The sequence below is a fragment of the Herpailurus yagouaroundi genome, unplaced genomic scaffold (assembly GCF_014898765.1).
Source record: "Herpailurus yagouaroundi ecotype Mexico unplaced genomic scaffold, PumYag 200, whole genome shotgun sequence".
Classification (NCBI taxonomy): Eukaryota; Metazoa; Chordata; class Mammalia; order Carnivora; family Felidae; genus Herpailurus; species Herpailurus yagouaroundi.
In genome coordinates this window covers 3396854-3409601 of record NW_024412431.1, presented here as the reverse complement: position 1 = coordinate 3409601, position 12748 = coordinate 3396854, and the positions used below count along the sequence as shown (strand labels likewise).

Here is a 12748-nt window from a genome sequence, read left to right as displayed (position 1 = left end):
TGGGACAGAGAGAGACAGAGCATGAACGGGGGAGGGGCAGAGAGAGAAGGAGACACAGAATCGGAAACAGGCTCTAGGCTCCGAGCCATCAGCCCAGAGCCCGACGCGGGGCTCGAACTCCCGGACCCCGAGATCACGAGATCCCGCGAGATCGCGAGATCGTGACCTGGCTGAAGTCGGACGCTTAACCAACTGCGCCACCCAGGCGCCCCCCATCTTACCCATTTTTAAGCGTCCAGTTCAGTGGCGTTAAGCTCATTCACACTGTTGTGCAGCCCTCCCCGCCACCCGTCTCTAGAACCTTTCCATCCTCCCAAACTGAAGCTCTGTCCCCGTGGAACGCTAACTCCCCACCCCCTCCACCCCCCATCTACTTCCTGTCTCTGTGAACGTGACTCCTCTAAGGACCTCACATCAACGGAATCATACAATCTCTGTGCTCTGGTGACTGGCTCATTTCACTGAGCAGAAAGTTGTTTCCCCTGATCTTTCGACCCTCCCTGGTATTTAAACGAGGAGTCCTGAGTTTGGGGCAGACACTGACATTGGGAACTGACCCATCTGCCTCCTGACCCATCCCGCTTCGCCACGTAGTGTGTTTGTTTGTTTGATATGAATGTGTTGATAGAGCTTAAAAAAAGAAATCAGGAGATTCACATAAAAACCTAGAGGTGCGCTTCGGTTCCCCACAGGGGTTCAGGCCATGACTCCGGAATCGGCCTGGCCTGGCCACACCCTGGGCTGGGGTGCCATCAGACACATTTGTGGCCGAGTGTCTCATCGGGTCTCCGTGTTGCTTGTACTGACTATTTACTCTCTGTTCTTAAATCCAGTGGAGTGTTAGGGACTTGAGGAGGTAGTTACTGTCCAAAAAAATTTTAGCTGTTAAAGGGAATTAGAAGGAATTGGTCTGTAGAGCCCATGACCTGTGGTAGCAAGGGGACGACCTGGGGAAGTGGGGACAGGAAAGCCATCTGGCCTGGGGGGACCTGAGCCGGTTGTGAGATGGGGATGCTCAACGTGGCACTTTGTTAAAAAATTTTTAGGGGGGGCGCCTGGGTGGCGCAGTCGGTTAAGCGTCCGACTTCAGCCAGGTCACGATCTCGCGGTCCGTGAGTTCGAGCCCCGCGTCAGGCTCTAGGCTGATGGCTCAGAGCCTGGAGCCTGTTTCCGATTCTGTGTCTCCCTCTCTCTCTGCCCCTCCCCCGTTCATGCTCTGTCTCTCTCTGTCCCAAAAATAAATAAACGTTGAAAAAAAAAAATTTTTAGGGGTGCCTGGGTAGCTCAGTCGGTTAAGCGTCGACTTTGGCTCAGGTCATGATCTCATGGCTTGTGAGTTCGAGCCCCATGTCGGGCTCTGTGCTGTCACCTCGGAGCCTGGAGCCTTGTTGGGATTCTGTGTCTCCCTGTCTCTGCCCTTCCCCTGCTCATGCTCTCTCTCTCTCTCTTTCTCAAAAATAAATAAAACATTAAAAAAATTGAAAACTTTTTAAATTTAATGTAATTTAATATCTTAATTATTTTTTTATTTGAGAAAGAGAGCACGCGCGCATGTGCACACAGGGGAGTGGGCAGAGGGAGAGAGAGAGAGAGAGAGAGAGAGAGAGAGAGAGAATCCTAAGCAAGCAGCCTCCATGCTCAGTGAGGAGCCCAACTGGGGGCTTGATCCCACAACCCTGGGATTGTGACCTGAGCGGAAATCAGGAGTCGGGCACTCAACCGAGCCACCCACGCACCCCCAAAGTGGCACTTTTCTTCCTGCTTGGCTCTAGGCTGGTGATCCAGGCCTGGATCTCCCTGCCACCCCCACCCCCAGATGGGCAGTTGGGCACCCTTGGGACTGAGGGCCCACAGAGTCACCTTTGTCCTCTGGCCAACCTGGGTGGGTTTTTGTTTTTTTTTTAATTGTGATAACATATGTGTAATATAAAACTTATCATCTTACCCATTTTAAAGTGTCCGGTTCAGGGGCACCTGGGTGGCTCAGTCGGTTAAGGGTCAGACTCTTGATTTTGGCTCAGGTGGTGATCTCATGGTCATGAGATCGCCTGCTTGGGATTCTTTCTCTGCCCCTCCCCTGCTCCTTTTCTCTCTCTCTCTGCCTCCCTCCCTCTCAAAATAAATAAATAAGCATTTAAATAAATAAATTAGCAAAGTGTCCAGTTCAGTGGCCCTAAGCACGCTCACGCTGGTATGTAACTGTCTCCATCACTCATTTCCAGAATATTTTAATCTTCCTGAACTGAAAATTGGTCCAGATGGGGTTTTAATTTTTATTTTCTAATGACCTGTATTGTTGCTTTTTCCTGATGGCCGAAGTGTCTGTTTCCTGCTTAAAGGTCAGAAGAAAGGAGCTGTGACATCCATAACACAGCCTTGCTTTCGTTAAAATGATAATACATCTTGGGGCGCCCCAGTGGCTTAGTTAAGCATCTGACTCTTAGTTTCAGCTCAGACCATGATCCCCGTTTCCTGAGTCCGAGCCCCACATCGGGTTCTGTGCTGACCGTGCAGAGCCTACTTGAGATTCTCCCTCCCTCTCTGTCCCTCCCCTGCTCGCACCCTCTTGGTCTTTCTCGAAAATAAGTGATAAATGAAACACTTAAAGGGCGCCTGGGTGGCTGAGTCTGTTAAGCACCTGACTTCGTCTCAGGTCACGATCTCGTGGTTTGTGGGTTCGAGCCCTGCATCGGGCTCTGTGCTGGCAGCTCGGAGCCTGGAGCCTGCTTCGGATTCTGTGTCTCCCTCTCTCTCTGCTTCTCCCCCACTAATGCTCTCTCTCTCTCTCTCTCTCTCAACGATAAATAAACATTGAAATTTTTTTTAAATCTTATCGAAATAGTGTTTACAATTCTCTTGGGTTAACAAATGACCCTCGAGCACTATACAGGCGTTGTTCTAAGCCTCTTCCCCCCAAATTACTGTCTTCAGTCTGCACAACGACGCCATGGTGGAGGAAATATCATTCTTCCGAGGCACAGGGAGGTTAAGTGACTTACCTGAGGTCACACAGCTTGTTCCTGGGAGATTCGAGTTCCTACCAAGACTGCGACTCTTGGCTGTGACCAAACCTTGTTTCCAGACAACCCTCAGTGTGATGGGGGGGGGGGGGTCACAAGCCAGGATTGCAGAGTGACAGCATCTTCTGTGTCCCTGACCAGCTACCAGCACCGGCAAGAGGCCGGTGTCGGAGTCAGATTCTGTCGCTCATTCCCTGGGTGACCTCAGGCAACCCTCTGTGCCTCAGTTTCCTCATCTCTGACGATCCGGATCTCCCGGACTGGGAGGATTTGACCAGGCAACACCGGCATTAGCCCACAGGGCGTGTGACTCCGTGGAGGCCACCGTTATTCCCCTGTTATCCTCAGTGACACCTCTTTCCCTGCCTCTCCAGGTCTCCCACAGGCCCCTGCGGAGTCATCCTCGTCGCCCCCAGGGGTGGTGGCCACGTCCCTGGCACAGCCTGAGAAGAAGGCAGGTGGAGCGCTCGCCCGCGAAGCTGCCAACTCGGAGCCCGCCAGGCAGGCAGCCTCGTGCGAGTCCGCGGAGGCGGGGGGCGCAGGTGAGTGAGGGTGGCCGTCGCTGGGGACGGGGCACTGGAGGCCCCAGGGCACAGGGTCTGGCTGCGGGAGATTCTTAAGGCACCGCCCGTCCCCCCAGGCGAGCCCCCGGCTGGCGTGCGGTCCATCATGAAGCGCAAAGAGGAGCCCGCGGACCCCCCAGCCCACCGGAGGAGCCTGCAGTTTGTGGGGGTCAATGGCGGGTGAGAGGAGCGCCCGCCCCACACCCCCGCCTTCCCTCAGCTCCTCCCTTCCTGTTCGTCGTCGGAGAACGCACCCTGGTCTAGGCCCCTTAGGCTCCTTTAACCACGGTGGTTAGACGGCTGGGGACCCTGAGGCCCCTGGAGGCCGAATGCCTTGCTGGAGCTCACACAGCGACCGCGTGTCTGCCCGGTGGCCAGGCTTCCGAGCCTGTGCTGTAACCGCTGCTCCACGCTACTCCACGCTGCTCCAGTGCTGGACTCGGTGTCCTGCCCCAATGGTGCTCCCAATCCACTGGGGCCTCGGGCAGTTCCCACACCGTGCGGTTGGAGCCCTGATAGGGGGTGGGGACCCTTAGGGCCGTATGGGAGTGTTGGGGGAGGCGCCGATGTCCCCTGGGAAGTCACTGAAGGCGGGGCCGCGGGTGGTAGCAAAGTGAAGAGTGGGGGCTGGGAGGCACTCCTGCGGGTGGGCACAGCCTGGATAAAGGCTCAGAGGTGGGAGGAAGCAGTGACTGTGCCTGAGAAGCAGGAGGTGGGGTGCCTGGGTGGCTCCGTTGCTAAGCATCCGACTCTTGACTTGGGCTTGGGTCACGATCTCACGGTTCATGAGTTGGAGCCCCCCCCCCCGCCTTGGGCCCTACCCCGACAGCACAGAGCCTGCTTGGGATTCTGTCTCCCTCTCTCTTGGCCCCCTCCCCTGCTTGCTCTCTATCTCTCTTTCAAATTAAACTTAAAAAAAAAAAAAGCAAGATGCATAGGACGTGGTAGAGACAGGGATGATTTGGGGACTCGAATGCCAGGGCCAAAAGTTTAGACTCTGTCCAGAGGCAGCAAGTAGCACAAGTGGGTCCTGTTTGCAGGGGTGAGGGTCTGAAGCCATTGCATAAGGGGTAAAGGGGGAAGAGGTACCGAGGAGTAGAAGGTGACAAGCAGTGTTTCTCCCTGACCCACCCCAAGCACAATCACAGTCAGAGCTAGTGTCTGTTGAGTGCCCACTGTGTGCCAGGTCAGGTGCTGTAGGGCACATCCCTACAACCCCGGGAGGTTGTTACTGCCACTATTCCCATGTAACAGATGGGAAAACCAAGGCCCAGAGCGGTCCAGTAGTCAGAGCCCTGTGCCCCTCCCCTGCCACGTCCTGTTCCATCCTGTGATGTCTCCCCCACTCCGCCCATCCTTCCTTCGCAGATACGAGTCCTCGGAGGACTCCAGCACAGCAGAGAACTTCTCAGACAACGAGAGCACAGAGAACGAGGCCGCGGGACCAGAGGAGAGGGTTCCAAGTGTGGCCGAAGCCCCCCAGCTCAGGCCCTCGGGGACAGCGGTGGCCAAGACCGGCCAGGAGGAGTGCCAGCCATCTCGGGAGCCTCAGCATGTGCTGGTGGAGGAGGGGGTGTCAGGAGCGAATGCAGAGGAGGAGATCCGGTCAGTTTTCTTGGGGGAGGAGGGGGGGACTCAGGGCAAGGTGGGTGACCTCTGCCTCAGATTTCACCATTCGTGCCCTCTGAGGGAACCTCCCATCGGTCATGCACACCTTAGTCTGAATTAATGAACAAGCATTTTCTCCCGGTCATCTGAAGGTCTGCAGGCTTTGATAAAGGGCCTGATAGGGGCCATTTGGGCTGTTGGGGGTTAGAATTTAAGGGACAGGCAAAGTTTGTCGTAAAGCACCCCACTCTCTTTGGGACAGATGCGCCACCTGCCTGTCCTGTTTGTGTCTTTTTTCTCTCCCCCCACTGGGGAAAAATCTGCCCTGGGGAGAAGATTTTCTATCCACCACTGCCCACTTGGAATAAACTTTAGCCTGTTTATCGACTTCCTCTTGGGATCTGCGTGCTCCCCATGTCTGGGGTCACCTAGGAGGCTGAGGTGAGTGCTCCCAAGATAAACTCCCCTCTTGTCTGTCCCTGGCAGGATGGAACTAAGCCCCGACCTCATCTCAGCTTGCCTGGCCCTGGAAAAGTATCTGGACAACCCCAATGCCCTCAGTGAGCGGGAGCTGGTACGATGGGGTCCCGGGGCCCCTCGACCCCCACCCCAGCTTCTCCCCATCTGCATGGTCTCCCGGTACCTGCTTCAAGGGGACGCCAGAATCCAAGTCGAGAGCTAGGGGGGTTGTGGGGGTTGGTACTCGAGTCACGGGCCTTGAAGAGGGGCCAGGGTCGGGGGAGGGGCCGAGGACGGTCCCCTGCTAGCCCTCCTGGCCTCTGGTTCCTGTTCTTTGGGGGGTTGAAGGGAGGCGCTGCCGCATTTCTCTTTATGGGTGTCCGTACCTGCCTCTAAAGACCACATACCCGGGATAGAGACGCTCACACCCTCCTCGGGGGCACATCTGGGACTGGAGCGTCTACTTCCCATTAGGGTCCTTGTCCCGGCTAGGGGCGCGTGCTTTCTAGCCGAGGGGGCTCACCTGGGGAGGGTTGTCCCCACTTGTCCTTCAGGCTCTGGGTCCGGGTGCGGGTGTCCACGTGCGCCCTCCCATCCTGGGACTCCGTCTGGGGGCGGTGGGGAGCGGGCCGCCGCCGCCCTCAGACCCCTCTCCTCCCCGCCCCCCGTGTCCAGAAAGTGGCCTACACCACGGTGCTACAGGAGTGGCTGCGTCTGGCCTGCCGCAGCGACGCCCACCCTGAGCTTGTGCGGCGCCACCTGGTCACGTTCCGGGCCATGTCGGCGCGGCTGCTGGACTACGTGGTCAACATCGCCGACGGCAATGGCAACACCGCTCTACACTACTCCGTGTCCCACGCCAACTTCCCCGTGGTGCGGCAGCTGCTGGACAGCGGTGAGTCCGTGGGGCAGGACGAGGGGGCCCCGGGCAAGCAAGGGGGGCCCCGGCAGCTATCCTGGTCTCATGGTCTGATGGGGGAGACGCTGTCTTCCCTGTCTGGTAGAGGAGACACCACCCAGCTCGTCTGATGGAGGAGACACAGTCCCCCTCCTAGAAGTCCCTCATCTAATGGGGTGGCACGGTGGAGGGGGAGACCGTGGGGCGGGATGGGGCTCTCGGCCTGGAAAAAGGGAGGAATCCGGGCACAGCTGGACTGTGGGGGGTGGGGGGGGTGTTGCCTGTTTCTCATGGACCCGCCCCCAGTTTTGAGGCAGGCCTGGCCGGGATCAGTGGGGTCTGATGGCTCATGTCCTCCTTGACAACCCCCCCCCCCACCCCCCGCCAGGCGTCTGCCAGGTGGACAAGCAGAACCGCGCTGGCTACAGCCCCATCATGCTCACTGCCCTGGCCACTCTGAAGACCCAGGACGACCTCGAGACCATGTTGCAGCTCTTCCGGCTCGGAGATGTCAATGCCAAAGCCAGCCAGGTATAAGACCCCTCAGTGCTGCAGACCCAGGCGGCCCTTCCCGCTCTCTAAGTCCTGGCTGTGCACCAAGCCCAGACTTGGTCTCATTCCGTGCCCAGGGGGAGAATCCCCCCTCCACAGGACAAGGACACTGGGGCTCAGAGAAGCGCTCATTTCCTCAAGGTCGGACTAGAGGAGGTGGGATTTGAACCCAGATCTAGGTCTAGAACCCCATCCTTAATGACCTGCCTGCCAGGCTGCCTCTGATACAGGGCCTTGCGGCGGAGACGGGGCAGGGTGTGTGGGAGGGATCCTCCACCTTTCTTAAAGCGACACCATCCCACATCCTGCTTGGTAATTCATTGGGCGGCTGCTGGGCGCCGGGGACTCAAATGGTGGACAGGCAGGCGCAGAGCCCGCCCTCCTGAAGCCCCCTAGCCAGCCTGCAGCTCTGGGAACTGAGAGCGTTCCAGGCAGCACAGAGGCTTGGGGCGGATTTGGACTCGGGGGCTGCAGAAAGCCACTGGGGGCATTTAACCACAGCAGTGGCATGGCCGGCTTTCTGATTTAAAACGTCCCTTCGGCTGCATGTTGGGGAGCAGAAGTCGGGAGAGCGTGGAGGTGACTGGAGTGAGGACCGGTGTCTGGGCAGAGGGAGTAGCCAGGACTCCACGGGGACAGCAAGAAAGGGAGGGATTTGCAACAGCCTGAATACAGTAAGGAGAGGAACAGGGTGCTGTCGTGGGGCAGAATGACAGCAGACCTTTTCTTTAAAAACAAAATTTCAGTGGTTTACTTATTTTACCTGAGGTGGAATTCACACGAGGTTATCCCTTTTAGGGCTGCCCACTGGCTGACTCAGTGGGCAGAGCATGTGACTTGACCTTGGGGTCGTGAGTTTGAGCCCCACGTTGGGGGTAGAGTTTACTTCAAAAAAAAGAGGGGGGCGCACCTGGGCGGCTCAGTCAGTTAAGCATCTGACTTCGGCTCAGGTCACGATCTCACAATTTGTGAGTTCGAGCCCCACATCGGGCTCTGTGCTGATGGCTCAGAGCCTGGAGCCTGCTTCAGATTCTGTGTTTCCCTCTCTCTCTGACCCTCCCCTGCTCACACTTTCTCTCTCTCTCTCCAAAATAAATAAACACTAAAAAAAAGACTATCCCTTTTAAAGTACACAATCCAGTGGCATTTCGTGCATTCGCAGTGTTGTACAACCATCATCTCTATCTACTTCCAGAACATTCTTATCATCCCCCAAAGGAAACACTGCGCCATGAGCTGTCGCTTCCCATCTCCCTCCCCCTGCTCCTGGAAACCACCGGTCTGCTTTCTATCTCTACGGATTTACCAATTCTGGATATTTTGTATAAATAGAATCGCATAGTATGTGTTCTTTTGCGTCTGGCTCCTTTCACTGAGCGTAATATTTCCAAGGTTCATCACGGGGCAGTGCGCATCAGTACTCCGTTTCTTCCTAAGGCTAATATTCTTTAGTATGGGTATACCACAGTTTCTTTTTCTGCTCATCCGCTAATGAACATGGATTTTTTATTTTAATTTTTAATGTTTATTTGTTTTTGAGAGAGAGAGAGAGAGCACGAGCAGGGGAGGGTCAGAGAGAGAGAGGGAGACACAGAATCTGAAGCCGGCTCCAGGCTCCAAGCTGTCAGCACAGAGCCCAACGCGGGGCTCGAACTCACAAACCGTGAGGTGACGACCTGAGCCAGAGTCGGGCGCTTAATTGACTGAGCCACCCAGGTGCCCCAACATTGATTTGATTTTTACTGAGGCTTAGCTGACATACAGAAAAGCATAGAAATCTTAGCTCAATAAATTTTTACATATATTTACACCCGGGAGCTAGGAACCTGCTTTAGTTGGGGTTTGGGTTGGGTAGGCAAATAGCATCTCCCAGGAGAGGAAACATTTAAGCCGAGATGTGAGGGATGAGAAGGAGACAGCAGGAGGAGGAGGGGACCAGCCAGTGCAAAGGCCCGGTGGTGGGAGGGATTGTTTGAGATCTAGAAGGAGGCCAGCAAGTAGAGATCCTGTTAACATCACCGTACTCGGGAACCATGGAAGGTTCCAGAGCAAGGGTGCCCGGGATGACATGGTCCTTCAGCCTGTTCCTTGCCCTACCCAGGCGGGGCAGACGGCCCTCATGCTGGCGGTCAGCCACGGGCGGGTGGATGTGGTCAAAGCCCTGCTGGCCTGTGAAGCGGACGTCAATGTCCAGGATGATGACGGTTCCACGGCCCTGATGTGCGCCTGTGAGCACGGCCACAAGGAGATCACGGGGCTCCTGCTGGCTGTGCCCAGCTGCGACATCTCGCTCACTGACCGCGTGAGTCCCCACCCAGGGGCACCCCAGGGAGGGCAGGAGCACAGCTCAGGGCCTCATCACAGCAGTGGATCTTTACAGGACGGGAGCACAGCTTTGATGGTGGCCTTGGACGCGGGGCAGAGTGAAATTGCATCCATGCTGTACTCCCGCATGAACATCAAGTGCTCGGTGAGTGCCAACCCCTGGACGCTGTGGGCGGTGGGGGGCTTTGGGAAGGCACAAGCGGTTACAAAGGGCTGACGCTGTATGGGGCCCGTGCCAAGGACTTAAGAGTCATCTGCTTGGTGAACCTCCCTGGTGCCCCCATGAGGAAATGAGGTGTGGACAGCGGAGACCAAGTAACAGCATTCGAACCTGGATCTGTCTCGAGCCAAATGCATGCTCTTAATCCCCATTCACTCATTCGAGAAGGTACTTACAGAGCACCTGTCGCATGACACATCCTGCTTTAGGCCCTGGCAGTCATAGCCCTGAGCCAAACAGGAAACCGTTTCTGCCCTCACAGAGCAGGCGTCGTAGTCAGATACACAATACACAAGACGACGTATCAGAGCCAGGTGATGGTAACTGCCGGAAAGAAATCTAAAACAAGGTTAGAGGGGCATGGAGACATGGGGAGCTGTTGAGGAAGTGAAGGAGCGAGTCGTGTGGCTGTCCAGGCAGATGGAACAGCCCGTGCAAAGGCCCTGAGGCGGGAGCATGCCTGGTGTGTTTGAGGAGCATCGAGGGCCCCAGTGGGAGGCGGGGAGAGCAGGGAGGGGACACCAGAGATCACGCAGGACCTTGTGGGCCACGGTGAGGATTTTTGGTTTTTATTTGAAGCGTGTCAGTGTATCAGAGGCCTTGAGATGTCTCACTGTAAAGAAACCCAATTGGGGTCTAACTTGGCATTTTCCTTATTTGACCACACAAGCCAGGGTTTTTAAGAAATCATGCCTGTTAGCAAAACACTCTCTGAAAGCCCAACAGGAAGATAATTTTGATACTCAGTGTAGCGTGAGTGTCTGATGGAAGAGACGAGCTCTCCAGTCCGATGGTCTGTCCTCTGAATGCCTCTCAGGCATGATTTCTTGAACCCTCCACGATAGCCTGATTATGCTGCATAAAGTCATTATTACTTCCATTTTTCAGGTGGGGAAGCTGAGGCTTAGCATGGTTCCATCCCTGGCCCAAGGTCTCACAGATCAGAAGGGGTGGAGGCCCTGGGGTCCCTCTGACTCCAGACCTTGGGCGGGAAACTCCCCGCTCCCTCCTCCTCACTCCTGCCTCACACTTGGCCTCCTTGAGGCGCGTCTGGGGCCCGGTTCGAGGGTGGCGCGGTGGCCGTTGAGCGCAGTGATCCCCCAAACAGCCATCTGTCTCCCACGTGACTTCCAGATTCTCCCTGAGGCTCTAGGTTTTTCCAGCTTCATTCCCCAGGGTGTCAGGACACCTGGGACTCCATTGTGGCACTCAGGGCGTCACCCGGGGAAGAGCTCTGGGCCTCAGTTTCCTCACCTGGAAGATGGGGGTGATAGGAGCAGGTGATGTCCTGTTGGGTGATGTGCGGTCCTGCTCCCAGGGACCCCTGGGGGACAAGCCCCAGTCATCCACCACCATCCATCTGGACCACTGCCACTGGCTCCACCCTGGTGCCCCGGCTCCCGCCCTCACTGCCACCTTCAGTCTGTTCTCCCCACAGCAGCCAGAGGTCACCGTGAACACCCAAGTGAGGGTACAGCCCTCTGTGGCTGTCACCCTACTTGGAGAAAAGGCCAAAGTCATCCCCAAAGCCCACCAAGCCCTGCGTGACTACCCTCACCACGCCCCACTCTCCTTCCTCTCCCTCTTTGCTCAGTCTGCTTGGCCAGTAGCCGCTGCTGCTGCCTCAGGGCCTTTGCATTTGCGGTTTCCTGTGCCGGAGTGCTCCACATCACTGCGCCCTGCAAGTCCCCGTCCCTGCCTGCCTGCTCTCTACTTTCATTCCCCTCCACCCCTTATCTGTGATGAAAATCCTCCTCTGCATTCATGTGCTTCTCTGAACGTCACCTCCTTGAGGCCAAGGGACCAAGTCCCACCTTGTCTGCTCACCTCAGCCACAGGGCCAGCCAACAAAGTTGGCGCCTTGTAGGCATCCGAAACGATGCCAAACAAAAGGAATTTTGCTTCTTGTTTCAGTTTGCCCCGATGTCAGATGACGAAAGTCCTGCGTCATCCTCTGCCGAAGAGTAGCCGGGAGGGAGGCCCGGGGGGGGGCCAGCCAGCCCCAGAGCGAACCGTCCCTCCTCCCTCGTCTCCTCCCTCCTCCCTCGCCGGCACCCCCCCCATACCCACCAAGGCCCGAGTCACAAAGGCAAGTGGGATTTTCTTCTGCTTCCCAGGAGGAGCCCCCAACAGCAACATGACTCCAGCTTTATAGCGGGTTTTTCCTGGTACACCAGTTCAAAGCAGCCGCGGTGCAGACCGGAGCTAAATTCTTACATAAATTGGCGCCAGCGGCCGAGGCCGGGGCGTGGGTTTATGAAGAACGTTGAGAACAATCAACTGACAATTACGGACGGAGGAGGGCGAAAGGGAAAAATACTGTATTTTTGAATTATTGGGGGGGGGGTGGGGGTGGGAATCGTATTACTTGTTGCCAGATCTGAAAGTCACTGGAATCGCATAGTTTCATTTTAATCCTGAATGTTGTTACGCACGGGTCACGTCCGGAGTGGCTTCACGCCCCCCTCGCACACCCCACATTTAATTGTCTGGTATATAATAGTGTTTTGTCCACTACCCCCTGCCCCCCGCCCTGCCCTCCCCAGACAGCTTTCTTGGGGGGGAACTGTCTTCTGGTCTCTTCGCAAAACAGATTCTGTCCTTGTCCCCCAGGGCAGGGAGCTCAGTCCTTTTTGTTCTGCTGTCTCGCTGCCACTGCCTGCGTCACCCCCAGTCAAGTCGGGGGGGGGGCGGCGGGGCGTCTCAGGACCCCGCGGCCGAGACATTGAGAGATCACCCAGAAATCCGTCCCCTCCACGCGTGGAGGCCCTGGCAAATACTAATTTTCCTAGAAAATCCTTCAGACCTGGGGACTCAGGAAATGAATCCGGTTCCCAGAGCAGCTCTTTGAGTCCCCGGGCTTAGAACCCTGGTAGCGGGCCGTCCTCATCCTCCCCAGACTCCACAATTTCTCCCCGCAAAGGGGGCAAAAAAAAAGACAAAACAGGACATGTACTTGCTGGCAGAACACAGGGCAAGCTCCAGAAACTCCATGTGCACACAATTAAAAGTTGGCTGCCCCCCTGAGGGCTCCCAGTGCAAACTTAAAGAGACAGGGCTTTGCCGAAAACCAAACAAGGGCCAGCTGGGGGGGGGGGGGGGG

At 56.4% G+C, this 12748-nt stretch overlaps 1 protein-coding gene across 7 annotated transcripts in view; it reads left to right on the top strand.

Annotated features, from left to right (window-relative positions):
* Positions 1-12572, top strand: part of KANK2 (KN motif and ankyrin repeat domains 2) — a 23930-nt gene extending 11358 nt beyond the window's left edge. For 4 of the 7 annotated variants that reach the window (XM_040449930.1, XM_040449932.1, XM_040449931.1 and 1 more), the window contains 10 exons: positions 3395-3562; positions 3661-3763; positions 4952-5188; positions 5678-5765; positions 6326-6545; positions 6937-7079; positions 9202-9402; positions 9481-9570; positions 9908-9994; positions 11560-12572. In XM_040449930.1, the coding sequence (XP_040305864.1) occupies positions 3395-3562; positions 3661-3763; positions 4952-5188; positions 5678-5765; positions 6326-6545; positions 6937-7079; positions 9202-9402; positions 9481-9570; positions 9908-9988 (1331 nt within the window). In that variant the 3' untranslated portion in view covers positions 9989-9994; positions 11560-12572. The remainder of the gene's footprint in view (positions 1-3394; positions 3563-3660; positions 3764-4951; positions 5189-5677; positions 5766-6325; positions 6546-6936; positions 7080-9201; positions 9403-9480; positions 9571-9907; positions 9995-11559) is intronic. The other 3 variants (XM_040449933.1, XM_040449936.1, XM_040449935.1) reach the window with 3 other exon arrangements.
* Positions 12573-12748: the final 176 nt, after the last annotated feature.